The sequence below is a fragment of the Siniperca chuatsi genome, linkage group LG9 (genome assembly GCF_020085105.1).
Source record: "Siniperca chuatsi isolate FFG_IHB_CAS linkage group LG9, ASM2008510v1, whole genome shotgun sequence".
In the NCBI taxonomy this organism is placed as follows: Eukaryota; Metazoa; Chordata; class Actinopteri; order Centrarchiformes; family Sinipercidae; genus Siniperca; species Siniperca chuatsi.
This window is the reverse complement of record NC_058050.1, coordinates 4920635-4947585: the sequence shown is the minus strand read 5'-3', so window position 1 is coordinate 4947585 and position 26951 is coordinate 4920635. Positions and strand designations below refer to the sequence as shown.

The following is a 26951-nucleotide window of genomic DNA, read 5'->3' as shown; positions in this document are numbered from 1 at the left end:
AATTTCTAAAACACAGGATTTGCAAAATAGTTAGCTGTGATGGTAAGTAGACATGATAAACACACAAATCCCCTGGAATGGACCTATAAGGAACATAAGCCACAGCATAGATGTTTCTAAATATTCCTTATGGTTTATATAATGTATGACAGAGCTACACAACACATGTAGTCACATTATTTCCTTGTTAAATCCTCCAGTCTGTGTCTTTGCGAGATGTTTTATAAAAAAAGAGATAATTTACCTCCACACACTGGGTGGGCATGCTCGCTGGCTTGTCAAAAATCTGAAACTGGTACCAGCCCGGAGTGAGGGAGTGGTCGCAGATGAAGTCCTGCAGGGCCGACTGCTGCAGCCAGCTGGAGCTGAAGGTGGTGCTGCGGTAGGGGTTCTGGAGGATGGAGTGGCCTCCCGGCGCACACTCAGGAGGGAGCACTGCTAGTGCAGCCAGAGAGACAACATAAGCACTGGATGTACAAATACAAATACCAGTAATGAAGAATACAGACTGTGGATACAGTATATATTGAAATTATAAGCAATGTATTATAAGCAATGTATTATAATTATTGATGCACCAACATTTCAGCCTTGATCAGGGTGTCTGATGGACCTACTGTCTGTAGGTGCAGTGGTGGAAGAAGCATTCAGATCTTTTACTTAAGTAAAAGTCGCAATACCACTGTGTAAAAATACTCTGTTACGTTAAGTAAAAGTCCTGCATTCAAATTTTTACTTAAGTAAAAATACAAAAGTATTAGCAATATATGTTACTGGATTTTAATTACTGATGCATTAATGAGTAAGCATTAGTAATGTTGCAGCTGGTAAAGGTGGGGCTGATTTCAACTACTTTACATAACTGCTGGGTGGCTTTATATATGATAATACATCATCATCAACAGTATTAGTTGATTTATATTTTGCATTAATAATCTGAATCTGTAAACTAACTAGTAACTAATGTTGTCAAATAAATGTAGCGGAGCACAATGTATAATATTGGCTTCCAAAATGTAGTGGAGCAGAAGTATAAAGTTGCATAAAATGGAAATACTCAAGTACAAGTACCTCAAAATTGTACTTAAGTACAGTACTTAGGAAATGTACTTAGTTACAGTCCACCACCGTGTAGTTGTCATCATACACAAAATATATATATATATAAAAATACAAAAGTAGAGTTATTCCAAAAATACAATCTACATATTTGCTGTTTCAAGCTTTCTGTTTTACTTTAAAATCATCAGGACCAAGTAGAGGAGTCAGGAAACAAGAGCTAATTCAGGTGAGCGCACTTGCATTAATTAGACTGACGATGTCACAGGCTTAAACTGTTTGTAAGATCAACACATATCAACACCCAATACTCTCAACGTCATATGAACAACTTCAGTTCCTTAGAAGCCTTTAAACTACTGTTCAAAGAGGTAACACATACCAGTATTTACTTTCACCAGTTATTTCTGTGTTTTTGTCCATCTACCTAAAATTACATAACACCAAAAATGCAAGATCTTATGACGATACTGTGCACACTAATGACCATGGATAGATTATTTAATGGGCCTACTAGGCACAGGCCCAGTTGCCCCCAGGCCAGAGCCTTTTTTGACAGTCACTGTCAAATGTATGAATGTCCGGGACGCCCCGGGAGCTCACCTGGTAGAGCGAGTACCATTAAGACTCCTTACCGCAGCGACCCAGGTTCGATTCATTCAAACCCGGGGCCCTTTGCTGCATGTCATCCCCTCTCTCTCTCTCCCCTGCCTTTCCTGTCCCTCTCTGCAGCTGTCACTATCTAATAAAGGACGAAATAACCTTTAAAAAAATGCATTGATGTCCTGAACCAAGCTAGGATGGGAGCCTAAGTCACTAAACTGGGCATTGGACCATTAACATCACTGCAATCCTTAAAATAATTCTGCAATATTCTCTGTTTAATACTGCTGTGCAAAATACTCAGTTCTCAGTTAAAAATTCCCAATTTATTGATATTTATTCATACTTCTATTTCTGCTGTGCAATATCCACCGTCTCATAATCATCTTAATAAGCAACACTTAACTTGACAGTACTCATTATTGCACTATTACTTATATTATTACAAAGTATTATTTTTATACCGTTCATACTTTTCAACTTATCAACCTGTAAATCCACTTTGGTACTTACTCTTATTTTAGCTTTTATACTTATATGCACTTTGTACTTAATTTATCTTGTATTATAGTGTATTATATTTTGATTTGCTTAGTACTTCTATTCCTGTGTGCACTGACGTGATAGTGAGCTGCTATAACAAAAGAGTTTCCCCTCGGGGATCAATAAAGTATTTCTGATTCTGATTGTCTGTCCACACTGGTGACAGTGAAGTAAACAAAGGAAAAAAAGCGTGATGAAACTTGTCGCTAAGGTCCATCTGGACAGAGTTGGGATTTCTGCCACAGCTTCACCTACTTTAAAGATGCATCGAGAAGGGAAAAAGTCTAAAGAGGTCAAAACTCCAGCAATACTTGTAGTATAAAGAGCAACTTTATTGTGAGCCTTCATCAGTGTCATGCATGGTCTTCATCAGAGAGTTTTGACCTCGTCAAAGTCCATCTGGCCAACGAGAACACATCACTATCTCATGAAGACCCTCATCGCATGTTAAATTCAAGACTGTTGTGATGATGTTCCTCCAGAAAAATAATTGCCATCATCTCCTGCCATGAGCCTCCTCTTGACTCAACCAGAAGAACATTCAATACAACAGAGTCTTAAAGAAAGGCCGAAATCTCCACAACATTTTACATGATGGAAAACCTGGAGCAGGTCCAGGAAAGGTCAGTCTGGGTCTCAATACTGAGGATGGATGACAACAGGTAGGCTCCTTTTAGAGAGACAACTGTCCTGATGGAAAAGAGTGACAGCTGTTCTTTCATAAAGACAAAATCATCCATCCATCCATCCATTTTCTACCGCTTGGTCCCCGTTAGGGGGTCGCGGGTGACTGGAGCCTATCCCAGTGACTTCGGGCCTTAGGCAGGGCACACCCTGGACAGTGGCCAACTCGTCGCAGGGCGAACACAGACACAGACAAGGACAGACAACCATTCACTCACACATTCATTCAATACGGGCAATTTAGAGTTATCAATTAACCTACACATGCATGTCTTTGGACGGTGGGAGGAAGCCGGAGAACCCAGAGAGAACCCACGGTAACACGGGGAGGACATGCAGACTCCACCCAGAGAGATTGTGTGATGTTGGTCCGGTCCGGGAATCGAACCCACGAACCCACGATCTCCTTATTGGGAGGCAGGAGCTGTAGCCGCTCTGCCACCGTGCACCCCAGACAAAATCATGACAGCACAAAATCAAATTGAGGTAGGTTAATCTACTTACTGGTGTTAAGTAATGAATTACCTACTGTATGAATCTCCTACACAAACCTAACAGCATTGTTATTAATAGATTTTCCCAGCAGGATGTGACTGCTGATGTCCATATGATCCATTTTAAAGATATGGTTTCACATGAGTTGTAACAGGAAGGAAGGAAGTGCTTGGTATTCATCAGCTTGTGGTAAAGAGCTGTTGCAAACATCATTCATCATGCTTAAGATAAGCTTGTTGAAAAAACTTCAAAGAATCTTGTTCTTGTCAGTTTGAGGTCAAATGTGAATTTATTTATTTGGATCAATTGAAAGACATCTTCTTTAAAACTTTGCTGAGTGGGAGGAAGTCCTAAAACTGCTGAAGAGAAAGGAAAAGGTCAGCAGGTTAAACGTTAACGGAGGACTCTTAGACACAGTTAGAGTGCTTTGGGATCAACAGCCAATAAAATAAAACAAGGACATCTTACATCTGAGTACAAAACTTTTACCAAGGAAGATGTCAAGGAAACCTGTGGACATGACTCTACACTGTTTTGTTGTGACCACATGAGCCATTTCCATGTGTGAAACTTAGAATGGACAGCGGCTATAGGAACCAGTAGGAGAGGATCAAGACTTTAAGATGAAATCTCATTAACATGGCTGAATTAATCTGCTGGGGGCCCTGGGGCAAAAATTAGCTTCCAGGCCCCTCTTAACTAGCCTGGTTCCAGACCTCTGAATCTCCACCCCCATCTCACATTTGTTCAGCCATTCAAATAGGTCTGGTGTTGTGCCCACAAGTGTAAATGAGATTGATGCAGCTGCAGAGGTTGTTGTAAGTCAACTTACAGAAAATCAACATATTTGGAAATTAGGGTAAGGATGTAACGTTGAACTCGAGATCAGGAAGTGAAGACAGGTGACTAAGGAGGGCAAAAGACAGACAGAGGCTTGAGGTTTATAGTGTGTGGCCATAGAAGTTAAAACATGACCATAAAAGTGAGAGCAGAGAGAAAGAAAAAGATCCAAGCTGTAACCAGGAAGTAGCGGCCTCTGCTACTGTGCAGCAAAGTTTTCTGGTCCTGACCTGAGAGGTCAAGTGAAAGGTGATAGCCTGACTGGGTCTGCCACGGACGAGCCGCTGCCAATAGACATCCTTCATTCTCAACACCTGGTGCTTCAGTCCCCATCAGCTGGACAGGAACTCTGAGCGTCGACATCCTGTGTGTCTGTCAGAGTGAGCGGCTGAGTGATTATACACTCTGACCATGAGACTTGGAGGTATGTGGCCTTGGATGACAGTTAAAAGATGGATGAGAAGGTGTCAGCTTCTTTTTGGCAGAGGGACACAAAGGACTTTGTGCTCTTTGGTATACAGTGATTCAAGTAGATTTGTCAAACCATTTTTGTTATTTTAAATTGATATTTTTTTTTAACTAAAGAAAGCTGAAGCCATCGTCATCACCAGAGAATAGTTTAACAAGATGTTTGTCCATTAAATGTGTGAAAACAGTGCGCCCGCACCTCCTGTACCGCACTTAAACGGTCAAAGTCCGAGTTTTTGAATCACTTAAGAGAGGTGAGCTTACCTGTTTGAGCGTGCATTGCGTTGGGGAGTAAAAACACAACGCAGGGAAGAAGTTTCAAAACTGTTTCAAGTCTCATCGTCCTGCAGCGTCCGGCGCGCGACTATGCAACCAAGCAGCGCGAGCACTGGCACCGTTATTACCGAAAGCCCTTTGTCTGCTCGGAGCAGCAGGAGCGCAGCCGTCGTTTCCGTTATCTGACCCAAAACAAGTGAAGCAGGAGAGACTCCTTGCAGGAGGTAGTTCAGGTTTGTTAAAGTCACTTCTGGTCGGGGGGGGGTTGGAGGCAGTCGGCTGATCTGAGACGCCGGACTGCGGCTGCGGACCACAGACTGCTGCAGGCTGCAGCATCAGCGTGTGTTAGGAGGGGCATCAGCGGTACACCTTCTGACCCAGACCTCCAACACCTCTGCACACACGCCACTGAGCTGCAGGAGTATTACGTCTGGGAAAGGTTTAAGATTCAGCTCTTATTCTGAAAGATCAGAATGTTTTATCAGAATAGGGCTGCAAACGGCAATTATTTACACTGTCGATTCATCTGCAGATTTTCTCAATTAATCGATTAGTTGTTTGATCTCTAAAACATCAGAAAATAGAAAATAATGAACGTCATATTTTCCCAGAGCCAGTGGTGGAATGTAACTAAGTACATTTACTCTACTGTACTTAAGTACAATTTTGGTATACTTGTACTTTACTAGAGTATTTCCATTTTATGCTACATATATACTTCTACTCCATTTCTGAGGGAAATATTGTACGGGTACTGTATAGTACTGCACTACATTTATTTGACACTTAAAGTTACTAGTTATTTTTTACATAAAAATATGATATGTTTATATATGATGCAGTATTATACTACTAATCTACCCAGTAGTATACAAAGTATCTAAAATAGGCTATACATTGACGAACTACAACATTAATATGCTCTTACATGTTAGTGATAACAAAATAATATATTCTATAATAATATAACTCTGTGAAAGGAGCCATTCTGAATAATGAGTATTTTTACTTTTGATACTTCAAGTACATTTTGCTGATAATACTTCTGTACTTTTACTTAAAGAACATTTTGAATTCAGAACTTTAAGACTTTTATTATTACTATTTTAAGGATCTGAGTACTTTTTCCAGCACTGCCCAGAGACCACGGTGTCTTCAACAGTCCAAAACCTAAAAGATTTTTAATTTACTATAATGTAAGACTGGAAGAAGCAGAAAATCCTCACACTCGAGAAGCTGAAACCATCACATGTTTGACATTTTTGTTATAAAACTGACTTAAACGATTAATTGATTATCAAAATAGTTGCAGATAAATTTTCTGTCAATTGGCTAATTGATTAATGGACTAATTGTTTCAGCTCTATATCAGAATCTACATTTGATCATTCTGGGTAACTACTCATTTAGTGAAGATATAATATTAGTGATTTTGTTTGCTTTCACCTGTGGTTATGTAACAGGAAAACAAACTATTTTACACGAAAGCCATATGCACTAAACAATAGGGCTGCAGCTAACAACTAACCAATCGATTAATCGTTTGTTCTATAAAATGTCACCAAAAAAAAAGTGAAAAATGCCCATTAAAAATTCCCAAAGCGTCTTCAAATTGCTTGTTTGGTCCAACAGTCCAAAACCCAAAGATATTTAGTTTACTTTCACAAAAGACAAAGAACAAGGGAGTGTTTTGAATTTCGCTTGAAAAATTACTCAAACAATCACTCGATTATCAAAATAGTTGCCGAATAATTTTTTGTCGATGGAATAATTGAATAATCAGCTATTGTTTCAGCTCTAAACAACAGGCATCTAAACAACAACTAAACAAATCTGAGAACATATCATTTAATTTGAATACCATAATACTACAAAAAAATTGAAAAGTCAATCAAAAATAAAAACAAATTTGGCCATTAAAAATGTTCTGTCGACACTGTCAAAATCATGTTCTGACATATCAAGTCAAAATTTTATTTACAGGTCAAAATGTATTTAAAACTACAATACTGCAAGGCTCAATTTTACATTTATAATGTTCTATATGCAGATATAGAGATTAATCAGGGTGAAGCATCATACACCTAAATTACTTTATTCTGTAGGCTTCTGTTTTCTGTTTCACATTTACTTTCCAAACATTAAAGATACCCACTTCATCAGTCGAATTACACTGGGTGTCTGTCATTCGGAGCAAATTAAACTCAACTAGGCCCGTAAAACTGTCTCCACCAAAGTTTGTTTTCTCCATATCTAAAGGGGGAAAAGCAGACTAATCATGGAAGTTCACTACTGGCCAGCCAGTGATATTTCATTAGTCACCACTCCAAACCACTAAAACAGATGGCTCACATGCTGCATTTTTCAGGGAAACGGCCTCAGCCAAAGAGTGGGATTTTGGATAAGCCAGATATCACATTCACGTCCTTTCCAAACTGCTCGTTTCCATTCTCACGCTTTAACTGCAGCCGTGCTACTCAGATATAGAGTTTCACTGGCAGGAGCTGAGGAGCTGGAGATGATTGTTCTGTCAAACACCTGAAACTGATCTCTTTAGAAGAGCAAATAAAAGGAGGAGGAAGTGATGGCTCAATTTCTAATAGTAAAAAACTGTAGATTCTGCTAGTTCATTCAGGGATGTTAGGTGAAGAGCAGAAGAAGCAGGGTGTGAAATGTGTTATTTTCATCTGTTTTATGCTAATATGGTAAGAGCTACAAGGATAGATAAGATGAGATTCTCCCATGCAGAGTATAAAGTCAATTCTAAACAGGAATCCAGATTTCTAATATGTTGCCTGGTACAGACATTTAGGGCTACAACTAACAATTCTTTTCATTACTGATTCATCTGCCGATTATTTTCTCAATTAACTGATTACTCTTTTTGCCTAGAAAATGTAAGAAAACAATTTGGAAAAATGAGTCCAGATTTCAGTCCAAGGTGACATCTTCAAATGTCTTATTTTGTCCAACCAAAAGATATTCAGTTACAAATGATATAAAACAGAAAAAGGCAGGAAATACTCACATTTTAGAAGCAAATGTTTGGCATTTTTGCTTGAAAAGTGAAGAAGATAGTTGCCGATTTGTTTTCTGTCGACTGACTAATCGACTAATTGTTTCAGCTCTATAACAATTTTCCCATTTAAAAGCTGCTTGAGCTGATTTTGCTTGTTCAAAAGGGGAAATTAACTCTGGTGTAGAGGTAGAGTCTCTGCTGTGTCAGAGATCTGTCATTTTTTTGTCAACTCAGACTAATGATTTTGCCAAGTATCAGCAGGAGGATTATTTTTTGACAGTTTAAGTAAACTGTGAAGTTTCAATAAAGCCAGTAAGACAATATTTGGTGATTAATAATGAATAAACCTTTAGACAATAATTTCTGCAGGTCTAGAGAGGACCAATGGGTAGCTGACAGCTGTGCAGGTCGTAGACTTTTCCTACTGTCTTCTCCCAGTGCAACATGGAGGTGCCTGACTGTCTTGTTGAGACGCTCGTCTGTTTGACTCCCAGGCGGAGGAGGGATATAACCCCTCCCTCATAAATCTCCTGGACCATCAACCTGCTAACAGCCTGGAATAGCCATCAAGTAAAAACCCACTTTCTTCCCGTCTGGTCATGCCTCCTCTTATACAACAGGCAATTGAATCTAAATCAGCCTCCTGGATAGAAAACATGAATTCATGTCCAGTGAACATATGCGTACATGATATGTGTTGGTTTGTAGCTTTCAAGTTAAATCCAGGGAGCAAAAAAAAAAAAAAAAGGTAAACAAATGGGGATAATTGCCTCATTTGATACTTAAATCTACACACGAGCTAATTTTGTGTATTTTCTCTCATTATAATCAGCTTTGCAGACGTGGGAGAAATGGCACCACTGCAGTGTACCCTGGGATATGTGATATCAGCTAAATGAAGCAGGGAATGCAAACTGTATATAATTACCTTAACCTCCACCCCTGACAGGAAAACTGATTGTACAACTTAAAAGACATCAAGTGTACAGAAGGAGAACACAAGCAGAGCAGGAAAGCACAGGAAAATGATTCAAGCACAGATAAATCGGTCCTAAACCCCAGTCCGAAACCATGTTCTAAAGGTCTAAACACACTTTCCCAGTTTTACCTTTTTGTCTTCCTTGCTGTTGTTTCTCACACCATCACCTGCATGTAAATCACAAACATCAGTTGAAATGAATAAGTAAGCACCTGTACAAGACTAAATCATCACTCTGATTTGCAGCCCACATGAGACTGCTCATGTTCAGTAGGTGAAAGTGCTTATTTAGTACTCACGCACATTGGGATGATGGGACTTCCCTATTGCCTTTGTTGGGCCCCTGTGGCAAAGATTTGGACACCACCATGTAATGATTCGTCAGCTTGTGTCTTGGCTAACACGTGCATTATGTTTTGGCAACAAGAGTGGTGGAAGAAGTGCTCAAAATGCCAGTGGAGATTCATCTTAATCATTCAGTTGTTGATACGTCTCACTAAAAACCACAAATGTCAACGTCATGGTGGCGCTAAGGGAAAAGTCAAGGGATAACCAGTGGTTGGGATTTCGTCCTTAGAGGAACATCGCTAGCATGGCTAAAAATAGTGATGAAAGAAGTAAGGAAAAAATTAAAGAAAGAAAGAAAGACAGAGAATGATGTAAAGACAGATTTAAAAAAAGATATTAGCCATTTCCCAAGCATTTATCTCATGTTTTGAATGCAAAATCTGATTCTGCAAGGTATTTCAGATTTTCAGATAAAAAGAAGACAAGGTACTATGTGTCTCTGTGAAATGTAGTCGAGAAAAAGTAGACAGTCTCCTAAAATGAAAATACTACTGATTGAAAGTTGTATTTAGTTGCAATACTTGAGTAAATGGACTTCAGTAGATTAACTTTCCACATCTGGAGAGCAAAAACACAGTGTGGGTTTGTTTTGTAACTGCTCCACGCTGCAGAAGGAACCGCTTTGTGTTTGGTTACTGTAGAGGACAAATGTGACCTCAGAGCAGCTGGGTCACGACAAGAGCTATTCCTGCTTCCACCCCCGACATCCAGCCTCCCATCACATACCCCAACCCAGACTGACCACTCAACACCAACAATGCAAACAATGTCTTTTACAGTCTTTGATCCAGTGACAAACTAAATCCCCAAATCCCATCAGTGACTGTAACAGTCACAAAATAGGTTATAGGTGAGCTTACCATGAAATTTGAGAGCCTTAAGACTTACAGAAACTAAAACAGTGATGGTAAATAACAGCTTTTTAAACTAATACTCAACAATGACACAGCAGAATATGAAGGGATACCAATTTATACACCATCAGCAGCATGTTTTGTTTCTTTGCAGATCTGTTGCATTACAAAGATCTCTCAAAATGTGTCCCACCAAGCATCCATTCTCAAAAGATAAAAATTTTCTTACTAAATCTAGTTTGTTGCCTAAAACTTGGTGTCAAAAGTCATAGTATGTTTAGTCTGTCTGTTTTGGTCCAAATGAAACCTGAGAGGGGTGACCACCCAAATATCTCATCAAGACCAGACAATACACAACTTCAAGGTTACTTTGCAGAAGCATCTCTTTTGCGTTTGAACATACTTAAAGCCCCTGAGTTCATAAAAAACATCCCTAGATATTATTTATTAAGCGTTCAACAGTCACAAATTCAGTTAATCTGCTTCATCTGGACTGTGTGGGTGTGGTTTGATCAGTTTTGATTGACAGTGCTGGCAATAAAAGCAAACGACCACACAACTGTCGTCCCATTTGATTTAAATGTTGCCTAGTAAGAAAAGTAAGGACAAAAACACAAAATCCAACTAACTTTGGCAGAAAATGGTGTGCTCACATACTGTAGGACTCTATCGCTCATAATAAGAAGCTGATTGAGAAAATATGTTTTCAGTGCCTTTGAATTCTGTCAAAGGTTTTAACAAATTGGACTACTTTTCAACTTTAAATTTCAAACAAAACTAGATGTACTGTATGATAACTTGTGCTATTGTCATTTCATAATGTTTGCATGTTCCTGTTCTGGGGACTGTGATTTCCTTCTCTCTGGAAAAAGCTTAGGTGGATGTAGGAGTTAAAGGAAAAGGTGCACTGTAAAAGTAAAAAAATCCACTTCATCATCAAAATAACAGTGTGATTTGTCCACATTCATGACATTACATTGATTTACAGTATACCCCCTCCTCTGTCTGAGCCGAAATGAAAGTAAAGAGGAAAGGGAAGGAAGAGCTTTTGATCTGCCTCAGTGACAGTGCTCAAACAACAGTAAAAACAGATGGAGGTCCTGACACACAGTCAGACATCAGAAAGGAATATAATAAAGTTAAAAAATGAGACCAGTAGTTTCCTCAGATCAGTCTCGGATACTTGGATACTACAGCTTGTTTCTCTTTCCTTCAGCAGTTACGTAGACATAATTTACAAGCTTCTGTGTGTTGCAGCATGATTTATCTGTGGTACAACAATGCAATTAGGCTCCATCATGTTGTCGGAGTGACATGGAGACGTCTCTGAGGCCAGTGAAAGGCAGGGTCAACCTCAGCATCTCAGGTTGTCACGTCTGACAAAAGGCTCCTGTAATTGTTTCAGCCAAGCCACTGATTGCACGGTGGCTGTAAATGTCACTGGATACAGTGGTAGGAGTTTTTCAGACACAGAGCTGAGGGGCAAAAGGTCGAGAGGAGCCTCTGAAGATGGCATCGCCTGGTTTAATAGGGGCAGCGAGGTCAGCTCCTTCACAGGCGCAGCTGTCCGAGTCGGCACGAACAAAGTGACTGCTGCAACAACTGTCTGGAAAAACTCTGCTGCATACAGATCAGTGTTTACATAGGGGGAGCTCTTCTGCTTACTGTCTGGCTCTTGTAAATCACAGCTATGACCTCTGATGTTACAGTTTTTCTAGTATTATGACCTTTCATAACACATTTGTTCCAATACAGTGACTAAGAGAGACCAAGTTTTTCACTGACTCTTTAACTGTAATAAGTTATGATAACTTATGTAGCAAAAACAAATTTATTTTCCAGGTTTTCTCAAAGCCAATTGCACAAGTCACCATCAAGTGCGGTATATACCAAGGTGATGCACTATCCCCACTGTTGCTCTGCATATGCCTGAACCCCCTCAGCCAGATCATCCCAAAGAGTGGTTACGCATACCGGTTTCGAAGTGGAGCAACCATCAGTCACCTCCTCTACATGTATGACATCAAACTGCATGCTAGGAATGAGCGAGACATCGACTCACTGATCCACACTGCCAGAATCTACAGCAACGACATTGAAATGTCAATCGGACTGGACAAGTGCGGTCGGATGGTATCAAACAGAGGGAAAATGATCAGAACCGAGGGCAACATTGCAGATGTTCAGGACAGCTAAAAATACTGGCTTTAGAAGATGCATGTCTAACATATTTGAAATCCAAAACAGAAAGAAAAGTTGCTTCAACTTTCCCTGACTTTTCTTCAAGGAAAAAAAGGAAAATACTTAATGTATTGTCCTGTTGTATGTATGTATTTCATATTGTATATTTGGCTACTTAGGATGCCAAATGTTTGCTCTAATCAATAAAGCTCTTGGCATAAATGAAATACAGCAGCCTTCCTTTTTGCTACAAGCTCCCTTTCCAGACTATTTCCCTGACTTTTCTTGGAGGTTTAGTGAGTAAAGTTGCCTTATGTAGCGATGGCAGACATTAAACAGCTTTCTCTTTCGGGGTGATTGCAGCATGAATCTGTAAGAAGCATCATCTCTGCATGCCAAGTTCTGGCCTGCCGCAGGGGACTCTGCACATACTGTAAGCATTCATTATGCTGGTGAAATACACTGAGTTAGGGACAGTGTATATACAGTACTTTCATATTAAGTCATGCGTCCAACCCCCAACCGTTTTTCTTCCCAGTCTACATGACAGCCTCTTCACTGAATCCTACATTTTTTGCCGTATTTTACCTTCTCTGCCTCAGTCTGAACTTTACAACTACAGTACAGAAAAAGGGGAGTGAACTGTCTGCTTCTGTTAAAAGAATTAAAGTAGCACTTCATACCATCAGCTGTTCTCTGACTGCCACCACCTGAATTATACGCTGCCATCTGGTGGAATTATCCTGACATTACAAAGTCATACACAGTTGTTTCTGCTACTTGTGAGGACATTATACAAACTTAAAGTGGTGGAAAACAACTATGTACATTTACTCAAGTAGTGTACTTAAGTACGGTTTTGAGGAACTTGTGCTTTACTTGAGTATTTCCATTACACTTCTACTCAACTACATTTCAGAGGAAGATATTGTACTTTTTATTCCACTACATTCCTTTGACAGCTACAATTACTAGTTACTCAGATTAAGATTTTACATAAAGAAAGAGATTACAAAATACAGTGCATTGTTAAAGGTTAAACCAGTGTTTTCCAGTCGTTTTGGCAGTGTCTAGTTTGGGCCCCTTGTCATGTTTCAGATGTTCATGAGTTTGCAGTTCCACAAAAGAGTGATTTCCCCTCAAAATTTCTCTGATAATTTAATTTAAATAACTGGGCATTTAAATAACAGGCCCAAAGAGTCAAATTATCTATTATTTCACAAAAACAGTGAGTGGAAAAAATAAATAAATACAGAGTGGGTATCAGAACTTTGATTTTTCTTCTTTCCAACCCCATTTATCATCTCACAACCCCTCAGATGTATCTTGTGACCATTTGGAGACCGGACCCCTAGGTTGGGAACCACAGAAAATATTTTGCTTACACAATGCCGCATCAGAATGAACAATCTAATAACAATCACTCATATTTTTCTGCAGAACGAGTACTTTTACTTTTGATACTTTAAGTACATTTTACTGACCTTTAAGCCACTATGTGTAGATTTGTATGCAATTATAGGATCTTACAAATTACTCTGATGACATACATTTTTGTTGGTAGAAACAGACAATCCTTGCTTTTAAATACTCTGCTCCTGCCTCCTGGAACAATGTACAGAATGACTTGAAATTGTCAGATGTGACTATGTCTCATGAGTTTAAGTCCGTTTTAAAGGATCTCGAAAGTAGCACTTTTGGTAAATGCATTTACTTCTGAATATATTGTTTTTACTTTATTTTGATTGTTTTGGAGACTCATACCTGTCTATGCATCTTAACTGGATCTTGTCTATACTCTTTGGAAGCATGCGACTGTTGTGTTAGACTGTGAATGTTTGTATTTATTGTAACAATGTTTTTATGCTGCCCTCTTGGCGAGGTCTCTCTTGAGAAAGAGAGAAGCAGCGTTCAGTTTTTATGCACCACATATCTGAAGAGGTCTGCTCTAACTCTCTCGTTCTTTTAAATCAAGGCTTAAGACTTTTCTGTTTGCCACTGCCTTTTATTGAATTAAATCTGAGACTGTTACTCATATCTTGCATCCTGTTTAATCTCTCAATTTATTTAATTTTACTCTGTTTAAATCCTATTTATCTGACTTTTATGTTCTCCTGTGTTTCTTTTATATCTTTTCTTGCCTTTTATGTCTTATGTAAAGCACTTTGAATTGCCTTGTTGTTGAAAGGTGCCTTACAGATAAACCTGCCTTGCCTTGCCTATGTGTAACTTTAACCGTGACCAAAAACCAAGTCTTAAACCGTAACACTCCTTACAGCGTGACTGTGTAAACAGGATTTCTACTGTGACTCTACAAAATCTGAAAACACAAACCATTTTATTTCTACAGTAAAAACGTCAACAAAGTTCTGGCACACCATAAAGCCAAAATGCTGGATTTGTAAATGGAAAACTAAATGTAATATAATAAATAAATAATAAAACTTTATTTATAGAGCACTTATCAAAACAAAGTACAAAGTGCTTCACAACAAGAGAAATAAAATACCAGAAAATGTAAAGATTTGTTCTTCAAGACAGAAAGAAAGATGATAATTACACATAATCTACTGTATCTGTAAGTGAATATTCTACCTGCAACAGTATATCTTTAAATGGATTGGTATGGTATTCTGATTTCAAGATGCCATGATTTCTTCTATTCATGGGGTGCTTTGTTTGCAGTGTTGCTAAGTTCCTGTTTTTGTCCTACTGAGCTCAGCCCACTTAACGTAATTCTTTTTGTTCAGAAGACTAAAGGCACTCGTTACCAAGCAGCACTTTTTATGTGTTGTGTCTGTTATCAGCCCTTGTGCCACTGTCTTGTGGCTACTTTCTCCTGGGGCAATACAACAAGTTCAAACTCAAACTCTATGGATTTAAACTTGTAAGTCTCTAGAAGCGACAGGTCAGGAGATATTTCCAGGAAATTCAAGGTAAGCAGATACCTCATTTGTCCATCAACAAATCAAAATGGCTCCACATAGTTTGTTGCATCCACTGTCCTCAGTCTGCTTTGAAGAAAAAACGCAGTTCTCCGCAAGTCACAATCTCTCTTTTGCAAGAAGCAAATGGTTCACGCTCCCCGAGACTGAGAGCCAAAGCGATGTGTGGAGCATCAAGCCACCAGATTTCTCTCTTAAACTGTACAGATCTCTGTCAGTTCCTCAAAAGAAAGTAAGAAAGACACATTCAAATCTAGCTGTACCTCAATCTAGTGAAACTAAGAGGAGAACTGGAATATTTCTACCAAAGCTTTTACATGAGAGGTACCAGAGTGAAGACCCTCCAAAGTTCATCACATCACACAGGCCTCCTGATGCTCTGGAATCTGAGCTGATGTTTGTCAAGACAGGGAAGTACCCTTCTGGACCTTACAAGAACCCCAAACCACATAACTTCAGACTGGTAAGTGTCTGCAAACACAAAATATGCTTTATACCTTCTTCTGTATGTTTGTCATGTGTATCTTAAAATGGTGATAAACATGCAGACTGAATACAAGTACGGCAAGAAGGGTCTTACACACTTTACCTTGGAGTGCAGCACACATCTCTGTAGTTTGTAATGTTTGATTTGACCACAAGATGGCGATAAATGTTAATTGTTTTTTTTTACCTTTTGCTTTTTAATCACTGACTTCAGCTTGATGAGGACCTTCCAGGCATAGTTACTACATATGAGAGAGATCCTGGTAACCTGAATTTAAAATTGAAGCACATGGACATTCGTAAGTGGATTAACTTTATCTTTGCATCTTGTGTCAATGTCTGCATTGAAAAGAATAAAGGCCTGAACTTAAACAAGACTTTAAAGAGGGCAGAACATGTCTTTTAAAATACAGTTGTAGGCACAAATGACTGGCTGACTGAATGAATATATTTTCTTTTCCAGTTCGGACCACTAATTCTGACCCAGAATTTAGTTCAAGGGACACCAAGACAAGGATGAACACCTATAAACCTGCAGAGCCCAGATGGGATGCGAGGCTCATACTCCCTCAGTCACTCTGGCCTCCAAAATCAGCTTCCTATACTGTCAGTGACACTTTGGCATCATATCTACATAAAGAACCACTTACTTTACTTGAGTATTTCCATTCTGTGCTACTTTTTACTTATACTCAGGACCACTAAATATCAGAGGGAGATATTCTAGTTTTTAATCCACTACATTTATCTGACAGTTACAGTTCCTTTCAGATTAAGATTTTACATACAAAACATATCATGAGTTTATAAAATATGATGCATTGTTGAAGATTAAACTACCCACCAGTATATGAAGTAGTTAAAGTTAGCTCCACCTCAACCAACAGTAAAGTACCGCTTGCATATTAATAAATCAATAATAATGATTCAATAACAATGAGTACTTTTAAATTTGAAAATGCAAGTACATTGTGTTGCTAATACTTTTGAACTTTTACTTGTAATGGAGTACTTTTATAGTGTGGTATTGCTACTTTTACTTGAGTAAATTATTTGAATACATCACAGTATAATGTTGTCAGAGGTGTTAAAACTTTTCAACCTGTACAGGAGTATTGACTGAAAAAAAAAGTTAATCAAAATATTACACATGCATAAGTTTGTATACTAAGAAAACAAAGATCTATATGTAGCTAAATAATTACTCCAACTTTCAACAAACCGTTCGGTTTCTGGTGCTTTATGTGAATTACAGGCAAAGTGGGGAAAAACAGCTTGTTTAATTTACATCGCTTGACTGAAGCTACAGTTTAGATAGCTTGGAGTTACCCCCATTTTAATACTGACATTGAATATCTGTTTCGCAGAGACACCAGCGAAGAAGAGGAGCATACAGCGCATTCTTGGACCGTGTGGAGGACAAACTCTCAAGATCGTGGAAAAATAGATCATGACTCTCTCTTTTCAAATTCTATTAAATGCTGACTTTTGGAGATATCGGCCGTAGAGATGTCTGCATTTTTTGAATATGACCTTTGAATTACCTTGTTGTGAGCAGTTTCATGTAGGAACTATCGGTAGAAAGAAAATAGTTCCTACATGAAACTGCTTACAACAAATCTGTGGATTACCTTGAGTAACCAGGTCGGTCATGATTTCTGGAAAGAGACATTGCTGTTGCGCTTTGAGCACCACAAGCCGAGTGCCATATAGTACCATTATATATATATAAAAAAAAAAAAACAGACATCTCTACGCCCGATATCTCCAAAACTTGGCAACTCACACCAAAACAATCTAGATGGATATATAGCACTACAGGTAAGAGAAAAAATATGTATTTTTGATTTTGGGGTGAACTGTCCCTTTAAGTGTTATATACTAACAGATGACTATACTAACAGATGTAAAACAAAATAGACTTGACAAGTTTTGATCATAGGACACAGCAAAAAGTTAAGCTTTAGGAAAGAAATAAGACAAAGATTTTTTAAAAGACCACATCAGTGATAATGAATGTTTTAGTCCATTTACTACACTTCAAATCTACTTAATATTGTAGCACATCTTACGCACAGCCATTTTCAAATGCATATAGTGTATTTTTTTTTATATATTGAATGTGTTTTTATTATCCTCCAGGTAAGGGTTGTATTGGTTTCAATAAAGTTTAAATGAAATACACGAAGTAACAAAGTTACAGTATGTTGAAGTTGACTTGTAACACAGCTGAGAGCACAAAAAAGGACTGCATAGATCTGACATATTCAGAGAGTCATGAAGGCCATCGCACCACATTATGAAGCCCACCGCTCCACTGACAGCTGCTCATTCGGTACCCCAAGAATTATAAACACGTGAAGCCTGCACATGTTCGAAGCATATCTGAAAGAGCTGAACATATGTGTTTAATGACTCATCTGTGACTCTGTACATAACTCGCAGACTAAATATAAAATGAAACAAATATCAGTCACATTTAACCAGATGACCCACAGGCTGCTATGTGTTTTTCTTATTTTAATCCCCCGTTATCCTTTCCAATACTGAACAATGTAATGAAATAAAGAAAAAAAAAGGAAGCTTATGGCAGCATGACTAATAAATATTCTACTTACTAGTTTCATTGTTCTTTACAGTACTGTGCAAAAGTCTTATGGCAGTTGGGACAAATCTATACAGGGAAAACACAAAAAGTAGCCAAAGTCAAAAGAAGAGTCATGAAAAATCCTTGGAACACAATAAATCTCATCCAAATCTGTCCAATAAATCCTCTATAAAAGGAAGGTAAAGTATAAAAATAGCCAGCACTACCTAAACAAACAAACAAATACTTAAATAAAACATATGAGTCATACGTCTACCATATGGAATTGGTTTTAAATTACATTATCATTGCAAAATACTGAGAGATTTTAGCTGTTTATTTGTTTCCTTTCATATTTTTTCTGTAGTTTGAGATTTTAAGAGCAGCCAATATGACTTAAAATGGACCATATGTAACCTGTTTTATTAGCTACATAGCGTAAATACATAGCATTAAAATATACGCCAGGTACCAAATTAAGGAATGAAGGAATCAAGGGTAGATGGATAGATGAAAAAATGGGTCATGGATAGGATATCATTTAAAAGTCAAGTTGAAAATGATCTGGTGATGATCACTTTAGACTTTTATTGTATCATTGTTTGTGTATTGTGCTCTTTTATAAGTATATTCTGTTGAGTTTTGTGTTTTTGTATAAAACCCCATCTAGGGACATGCACTGCAAACTAGTTTAGGGTATAAATGCTGAGAAAATAAACATTAAATGTAGTAAAACAGCAAAACTAGCAAACAGGCCCCTATAGGAATGTTACAGAGATACCATATGAGATGAATAATATAAACTTAGTACTGTACAATATGGTTGCTATAAGCACATTATTTTGGACTTCTACATTTAAATTTGCACAATTGCAATGGGTCGGATTTTATAAGTTGAAAATGATCATATCATTTTGGACTTTTATGGTAATTTCATTGCATCTTTGTTTGTGCTGTTTTGGATGTAATTTTTGTTGAGTTTTGTGTATTTGTATAAAACCCCACAGGGACAGGCTTTGCAAACTAGCTTAGGCTGTAAAAGAACATCAACCTTAAGTACTGCTTTAAACCTATAACTAAAAATTAAATAAATCTAGACTAAATAAGTAATGTCTAATAGCCTATGATTACACATATCATGGTGCTGCTCCTTATGTCCAAATGTTGTCTGGCTGGTACAAACTGTATCTCATGTTTTGTGTTGTATTCCCTGTCTTGGTGAGAAAAGAAACAAAATCAAACAAACGATTGTGACCTAAAAGAGTTTCTAAACAGAAACAGCTTATATAAACCGGCGGCCAGAAGGCCAGTTTGTTGTTTGTTATCCTCCATGCATGATGGGCTGCAGTCAGCGTGGTGCTTTTCCTCTCCTTTCTGACCAATCATTTCAAACAAAAACACACGGATGGAGGGGCGGCGCTGTTTCTGCACAGCCACCCACACACACACACACACACACACACACACGACAGAAAAGGGAAAAACACGCTGACTCGCCGAGTTGAATCAACGGTAAGTTTGAATTTTACTTTTAACGGTTACTAACGTTTACTGTTACTCTGGTTGCGGCTACTAGCTATCTTAGCTTATCCCGGAGTGTTTATATGCTATCTGAATGTCCGTTTATGGTTTAATATGGCCTACAAAATACCGCGGATGATAATGAAGCTTTATATTGTAGACTAACTGGCCTGGATTTTATTTGAAAGTGGATTTTGGTCTCTTTGTTGTCAAAAGTCCTGTATCTGCAACTTGGTGATACGATAAATTTCTTAGCAACGTCATCTGGACAGTGCTTTTAGAGTTTAAAGCATATACAACCTTTAAATGAGATGTACCTTTGTTTCTTATGACAGCTGAGTTGAAGTTGCCTCTCCAGTCGTTTTTTTAAAGAAAGACAATTGACTTAAAAACCATCGGCTACAATCTGTTTGCGGCTCAATAACGCTGAAATATTGATGTCAAAAGTAAGATGGTGTGACGGACAGACGGAGCAACAGGTGATCCTGGCTTCCCGGGCAGACGTGTTATTGACAGCAGTGTTAGCCAATCAGCTGGCAGAGAACGGGGTACACGCACCAATCGCATGCGCCCGCAATGTTCGTGTGGGCGTTGATCCAGACTGACAGCAGTGTCATCAGCGGTAGATCCACACTGGGACGCCGAGGAGAAGACAGGGAGGGTTTGTCTGCTTCTGGGGAAGGATTTTCTGTCGTCGTTGCCGACATAGGCGGTGGAAATACACTGAGCTGAATTTCAGGTGGTGTAGACGCTGGAGAGGACCGCGTTTCTGTTCAGAGAGCAATAGATTGAATATTTTTTTCTACAGATGGCTCAGACTGGTAGGTAACCAATTTTGGACTGGACATAAAAATGCATTTGTTGCACCTGCCGTGTAAATACTGTTTACAGTCCTTTGTAAATTTAGTGCAATCTCATATCCAGATAAAATATCGGAACCTAAACTCTGATTTTTAGTACAATTAAGGATGTAATATTATACTAAAATCACAGTAAAACACAGCAAACAGGCCCAGAACACAGAGATGCATTAATTAAACTTTAGATTTAGCACAATAAGGTGGCTGTAAACTCCTTATTGTGTGGCTCTAAATATGAAATTAAGTAAATGAAAGTAATTTTCTGTCATGGTGCTTTGGATAATACTTTGGCTCTGTTACACAGCTGGTTTATATATCAATATAATGACATTGTGATGTCAGACTAGATATAGGGTATTGCTCAAAAGTCTTTTCCTGGTCATGGTATGTTTTATAGTAAGTGATGCACTACTGTGGACTTTGACTGAGTGAAATGAAAAATGAATACCACCATCTGTTTGGTCATCATCTACATAAATACCCATTTCTTAGAAAATTGTTGAAAATCTTCTGATAGCGCCAAAAAACAACCCTAAAATGTCGCCGCATTTTCAATATGAACATATTCTGTCAAAAATACCATGATATTTATGTTTTTGCATGCTGATGTAATGCTAAATATTTTTCCACTGCTCACTTGACGTTGCAGATAATATAATAGAGACAGCTAACACATTACATATAGTGATTGTTATAAAAAAATATTGATAGTACAGCTTTAATGTAACTTTTGAAAGAGAATGTCTTCCTCTTACAAATGAAAAGTTGGAAATTCATAAGGAATAAAAATGTACCCTTGCTCAAATCATTACGCTCAGGGTTTTACTGCTACAGCCTTACTTGGTCTGGTAAGACCAGTAGCTTACGGTGGCTTATGTTAGCAAACTTTAGATAGATGTTGTGTAACTTACCTTACTTAGTCTGAGTTTGACTTTATGACTCTTCTCTACTTGTGCTACTGTTTTTACTACAATTCAGCTCATACAGATTACCCAATGATAATGTCTTTAAAGCAACAGACTCAAGAGAATCTTGGGAAATGTGGGGAAATTGAATGTGTCATTATCCTGTAATTGCCACTTGTGGCCACAGTTGCGGTTCATTTACAAAGTCTCGCTTTAAGTCCTACTGCTTCTGTAAGCCTGTGTTTCACCCACAATAACGTGCAGTATGCTTTTCAGGTCATTGCTGCAGTCATTTTGGAATATCAGCAGCTCTCAGGATTATTGCTGGACAATTGGATCAAATCTACCAAATCACAAATCCTTCCTCATGAGGAAAGATGGGGAACGGATTGTCAGAGCAACCTAGCTTCTTCTCAAACATCCCGTTCTTCCAGTCTTTTCACATCGCCATCCTCGGGCTGGACTCCGCAGGGAAGACCACCGTTCTGTACAGACTGCAGTTCAATGAGTTTGTTAACACTGTGCCCACCAAAGGTTTCAATGCGGAGAAGGTCAAGCTGTCTCTGGGTGGCCACAGGACTGGGACGTTCCACTTCTGGGATGTAGGTGGCCAGGAGAAGCTACGGCCCCTGTGGAAGTCGTACACGCGATGCACGGACGGCATCATATTCGTGGTGGATTCTGTGGACGCAGAGCGCATGGAGGAGGCCAAGACGGAGCTCCATAAAATCGCCAAGACCTCTGAAAACCAGGGGGTGCCCCTGCTGGTGGTAGCCAACAAACAGGACTTGAGGCACTCTCTGGGACTTGCTGAAATTGAGAAATTGCTGGCACTGAAAGAACTGGGTCCTGCAACTCCTTGGCACCTGCAGCCAGCCTGTGCTATCATAGGAGACGGACTCAGGGAGGGCCTGGAGAAGCTCCACGACATGGTCCTTAAAAGGAGAAAGGTGCTCCGGCAACAAAAGAAAAAGAGATAAACTTGTCATGAGAAAGACTTGTCTGCTGTTTATATGTGAAGGAATCAAAGGAAATTCTTCTGGATGAATACAGGCATCCACTGCAGGTCCAGATTCAACATACTGAGTTTTATCAGTCCAAAATTGAGATTTAGGATTCACGGTCTTGGTCTTGGGATGATGCTGTTGATCAGGAAGTGACACATAAAGGAATACAGTATGAAGATGAGAAAGTTACAGACATGTGTGGATATGATGTAAAGAGTTTATATGGATTAAAAAGCACTGAGGGTTTGGGGTCTGGAAGGGTGATAGAAGTTAAGGATGCCGTATGTTTCATGACTGGCTAATGGCTGCTCCAAACAATATTACCAAAAATAATTTAAGAAAAGGCTTTGACAAGTTGAAGGGTTATTTGGTAAATGATAACACTGTTAAACCAGAGGGGCAATGAAATATACATCAGTTTTATTTTACTGTTTTATATGTTATTATAATTTGTTCATTTTTTACACTGGACTTTATTGGTTAAAGAAAAGTATTATGAATCATCACATTATCGATTTGTTTGCTGGCTTATATCTCTTGCACTTTAGATTATCACTTCGTATGAAGTTTACAGTTTAAATAGAAGATATTGTGTTGGATTTTACAGAAATGTTTGGGCAAAATACAACAGATGTTACTGTAGTTGGTCCACACTGGCCACATTGTCATTAGACAGGTAATGCATTATGTTTTGCTTAATAAAACATATTTAGAGCAATGTTGACGGTGTTATGGAGGGTGTTATTATGTCCACTTTGTTATTCAAGAGCTTTAAGAAGCAGGTACTCAGAGATGTTCAGGATTGTAACCTTCAATTCATTTGGGTGATAGTAGGCTTGAGCTTTAAGAAGCTTGTTTGAATCCGTAGAGAGGGATGATTATTGAAACAAGCAATATGTGAAAACACCCTTTAGCAAGGCTCTAAACCACCAGTTCCCCCAGTGAACCGCTGAATATCCGACATTACAGGACTAGTTGTTCTGTCACATGTGAATGTGAGGCAAGGGGTTTCCGAAAAACAAAATACATGCTCAGTCAACCTACCCTCTAATTATCACTGTAAAAAAACTTCCTCGGTTTCATTTCAAGCAACTTGCACAATTATTGTGTTGACACAGGAACACGCCCAAAACTTAAAGCTCCATTTAAATGATTGCGTGCAGTTGTAGAGTGCTGTATAGTCTGTACTGAAAACCTTTCTTTCATCATAGCTTTTATTTCTAACCAAATATATACGCTGACTTGCAGTATTTGCCTGTTGTGTATGGAACTAACTATGATATTAGACTGACAGTAATTTTACCCATGTCTGTATACGCATCAAAAGCAAAGCAGGTGCACATCAGTGAAGCTTAATACGATCATCCAAAAAACAATCCAAAGCTCTCCACAGTAAAAAAGCTTAAATGTCTTTCCATTATTGGCCGCTGCAGTGTAAGGGTTAAGAAATGCAGTGATGCGTTGCAGCACAGACAGGCCATCCTCAGTACTTTAAAATGTTGTCAGGGCAGTCTGGAGACCAGACCCAGCACAGCAGGCTGGGGCAGGATACTGTGAAGCCATGGGCATTACCGAGTATTTTTGGACTGAGCTGGGCGGATATGTAGCTCAGTATATTAATGCCATTTGCTCTCCCATTCCTTTGAAACAATTAATGACTGCGAGCCCAACAGGCCAGTGCAGCAGCTGGCTTTCTAAAATAACTGATGAAACTGTGTGATGCAGATCGGTAGTTTGCACTGCTCTCAGGCTGAATCACCAAACATCCTCTCCATAGAAATATCCGTTCCATTTAAATGTGATAATTGTGACCTTGATGTGGGGTTTTGGTGCTGTATCTCAGGGGGTCTATTGGATTTAAAAATAGAAAAAACGTGTCTTTAGCTCTAGTTTTCACACGTTTGTATGACTTTAGAGCTACAGCAGAATGTGAATGAAATCAGTGGAAAACGTCTTTCATCTTTTTTGTGGCTTGTACGTCTTCATCATATAGTAAAAAGCACAGGGGGGCAGGAATTATGGCAAGAGGACACACAAGGACCCTGGCTGGATTTGAACCCAGAGTGTTGCTTGTCAGGTTCCCAGAATGCCCCATTTTTGTCAAATGTTGATGAACTATGTTTTTGTATTGGGAAGCCCAGGTGCCTCTTCACAACATGTTTGCCAAGGAAGGAAACTCAAAGGTCAAAGGTATATTCCTTTTCTCTGCAAGGCACGTCAGCTTTGTGTGTGTGTGTGTGTGTGTGTGTGTCTCAATTCATATGTCCTGTTCTGCTTTTCTCTCCTTGTATTCACTTCAGGCCATTTCTTTTGAAATGGCCTTGCACTCACCAGGGCGTTACTGGTCATATCAAAAAGCTTATTACTCGTCTTCTGCTTTATTTTTGCTGGCTCAGTTTAATATGTATAAAATCATATGGAGAGACTAAAACAACCATAATCACTTTACTTTACTTATCATACACAGTTCACTTGTAGAAAGGGCTCCCTCTGTCCTGTCCTTTATCCCTTCTTGTTCTTGTAAAGTCTTCAGTGAAAGGTGGATTAGGATGAATAAATCTCTTGTCCAGGGGCCATGCATTAACCCATTAACCTCAGATGGTGTGCTTGGCATGAAAACGCTCTAACCAACATGAAATCAAAGCGCACTGCTTCATGAGAATTTGTTGTTTGGAGTAGCTCATCCATACAAGAATTCCCTCCTATTATTGCTTTTATACTGCACTGGAGCCATCTCAGCTGCTCTCGCTGAGAGACGCCTAAGGCATGATCGAGTTTGGCAGTTATTTTCCAGGTTGGGCGGCACACAGCTGAACACTGTACAAAATGTTCTACTGTGTGGGTTTGGTGAGAACGTGTGAGATTTTTCTACGACACACGATAGAACTGCAAATTGGGAGGAGCAGCTGGTTCCAGAAGGATTTCTCCGCACTGTAAATTCCCATGTCAAAGTTTTCTTTTAATGATATCCTCAGTGTTCCTCAACATAGACACACCCTTGAAACACTCATTATAGGAAATCAAGTTATCGAGGAGTCTCATGGATAATTTAACGATACTATACATTTATGTTGTGTCATCTGTCTTAATTATTTCAAATTTGAGAAATTATGTTTGATATGGCAGGTGGCTGTAAATACTACAATACCCATAAGCCTCAGCCACTGTTGCCATGGAAGCCAGTTAGAAGATGTAGCAAATTCAGAACGCTTTGTTGTTGCAAATGAGGACAAAACACCACATCATAGTTGTTAAATTGAACATTGGCCAAGAATCTATGCATAATAATCTTAAGCTTCCACTCGCCGATAACAATGCACGCAAAATAATTTGAAGCCGTTTAATTGGATGTTTCTCTCTGCATTGCTTCTTGGGTGTTGTAGTTGACTCCTTTCCTGTAGATGTTAAGGGCAAAGGCTTGTATATACCTTTGACTTTCTATCAAAGAACCCTGATATTTTCATTAACACATTTTGTACTGGTGATTCAACCAGGAGAGTTTCAGGTGAGCTGCCAGTTACCTAATATTGTCTATGCAAAAAATGAATGGGACTTAGGTATTCTTTATGAACCCTGAACCACCACTCTGTAGACCAGTGGTTTTCAAACTCTTTCAAACAAAGGCACCCCTTCAATACATGCACCTTTTCCAGCTAAAATGACACCATGGATATCTGTTTTATGAATTGTATGAAACAAATGAATAATATGAAATGAAGCACTTTAACAAATAACACTGATGTAAATTAATATCAATAATAAGTGAAATAATATAATGGCCTATTACCAATCACTCAGAAAAAAACCCCTGCAGTTTTTGGCTGTTGCTTAAGATAAACAATGAATAAAATGAATTATGCTAATAGGTAAAATTAGCTTTCCTTTAAGTTTTGAAAGGCAAAAACAAAAACAACCCTGTCTTTATGCAAGCTGCTGGCAGATTGTGAAGTAAAAGTCGAACAATGTGGACATCCGCGTCTAACAAGTAGCCAAAACCCAGACAAACTGTTTCTATCATTGTTTTTTTCTAAAAAGCTGTTCAAGGAGTTCACGATGAGAAATTACATCGAGCAATGAAAGCTAGAAGATAATCTGGAAGAAATGGTGGAATAAGGTCAAAATAAGTATGAGATAAAAGAGAAACTGAACGTGAGTGCATACATATGGGTTTGTATGTGTGAGACAATGTGTAAATGCCTCTTTTGACCTTGAACCCTCGGGAACACTTAACACTCTCAGCCTTCACAGCACATGCATGCTCAAACACAAACAGAGAATTCTGCAGAATCTG

The 26951-nt window shown here is 38.7% G+C and overlaps 3 protein-coding genes across 12 annotated transcripts in view; 2 read left to right on the top strand and 1 right to left on the bottom strand.

Moving 5' to 3' along the window:
• The window catches only part of vwdel (von Willebrand factor D and EGF domains-like), a 49697-nt gene extending 29361 nt beyond the window's left edge, over positions 1–20336 (bottom strand). The window contains exons 1-6 of one of the 9 annotated variants that reach the window (XM_044208167.1): positions 20206–20336; positions 18399–18454; positions 15968–16048; positions 9270–9309; positions 9096–9133; positions 245–435 (exon numbers count right to left, since the gene is read on the bottom strand). In XM_044208167.1, the coding sequence (XP_044064102.1) occupies positions 245–265 (21 nt within the window). In that variant the 5' untranslated portion in view covers positions 266–435; positions 9096–9133; positions 9270–9309; ... (1 more) ...; positions 18399–18454; positions 20206–20336. Of the gene's footprint in view, positions 1–244; positions 439–4454; positions 4658–4956; positions 5394–9095; positions 9134–9269; positions 9310–15967; positions 16049–18398; positions 18455–20205 lie in introns of those variants that run through there. The other 8 variants (XM_044208170.1, XM_044208168.1, XM_044208169.1 and 5 more) reach the window with 8 other exon arrangements.
• si:dkey-30e9.6 (uncharacterized protein LOC564083 homolog) lies at positions 14881–17362 on the top strand. Its single transcript, XM_044208179.1, has 4 exons — positions 14881–15757; positions 15995–16079; positions 16244–16386; positions 17148–17362. The coding sequence occupies exons 1-4, from the start codon at positions 15323–15325 to the stop codon at positions 17232–17234; spliced, it is 750 nt and encodes a 249-aa protein (XP_044064114.1). The 5' UTR covers positions 14881–15322; the 3' UTR covers positions 17235–17362.
• Positions 19731–23378, top strand: arl4aa (ADP-ribosylation factor-like 4aa). Of its 2 annotated transcripts, none has more exons than XM_044208181.1 (2): positions 19731–19879; positions 21930–23378. In XM_044208181.1, exon 2 carries the CDS (start codon positions 22031–22033, stop codon positions 22631–22633), a length of 603 nt encoding a protein of 200 aa, XP_044064116.1. In that variant the 5' UTR covers positions 19731–19879; positions 21930–22030; the 3' UTR covers positions 22634–23378. The 2 variants fall into 2 exon arrangements, with proteins under 2 accessions (XP_044064116.1, XP_044064115.1); XM_044208180.1 differs by lacking the exon at positions 19731–19879 and adding an exon at positions 20523–20709.
• Positions 23379–26951: the final 3573 nt, after the last annotated feature.

What these genes read in the sequence shown, in the direction of transcription:
- si:dkey-30e9.6 (XM_044208179.1), top strand. Translation starts at nt 15,323, where the DNA reads ATGGCTCCACATAGTTTGTTGCATCCACTGTCCTCAGTCTGCTTTGAA. An exon ending in AACCACATAACTTCAGACTG is followed by an intron (nt 15,758 to 15,994) that starts GTAAGTGTCTGC and finishes CACTGACTTCAG; the next exon opens with CTTGATGAGGACCTTCCAGG. An exon ending in ATTGAAGCACATGGACATTC is followed by an intron (nt 16,080 to 16,243) that starts GTAAGTGGATTA and finishes TTTCTTTTCCAG; the next exon opens with TTCGGACCACTAATTCTGAC.
- arl4aa (XM_044208181.1), top strand. Translation starts at nt 22,031, where the DNA reads ATGGGGAACGGATTGTCAGAGCAACCTAGCTTCTTCTCAAACATCCCG.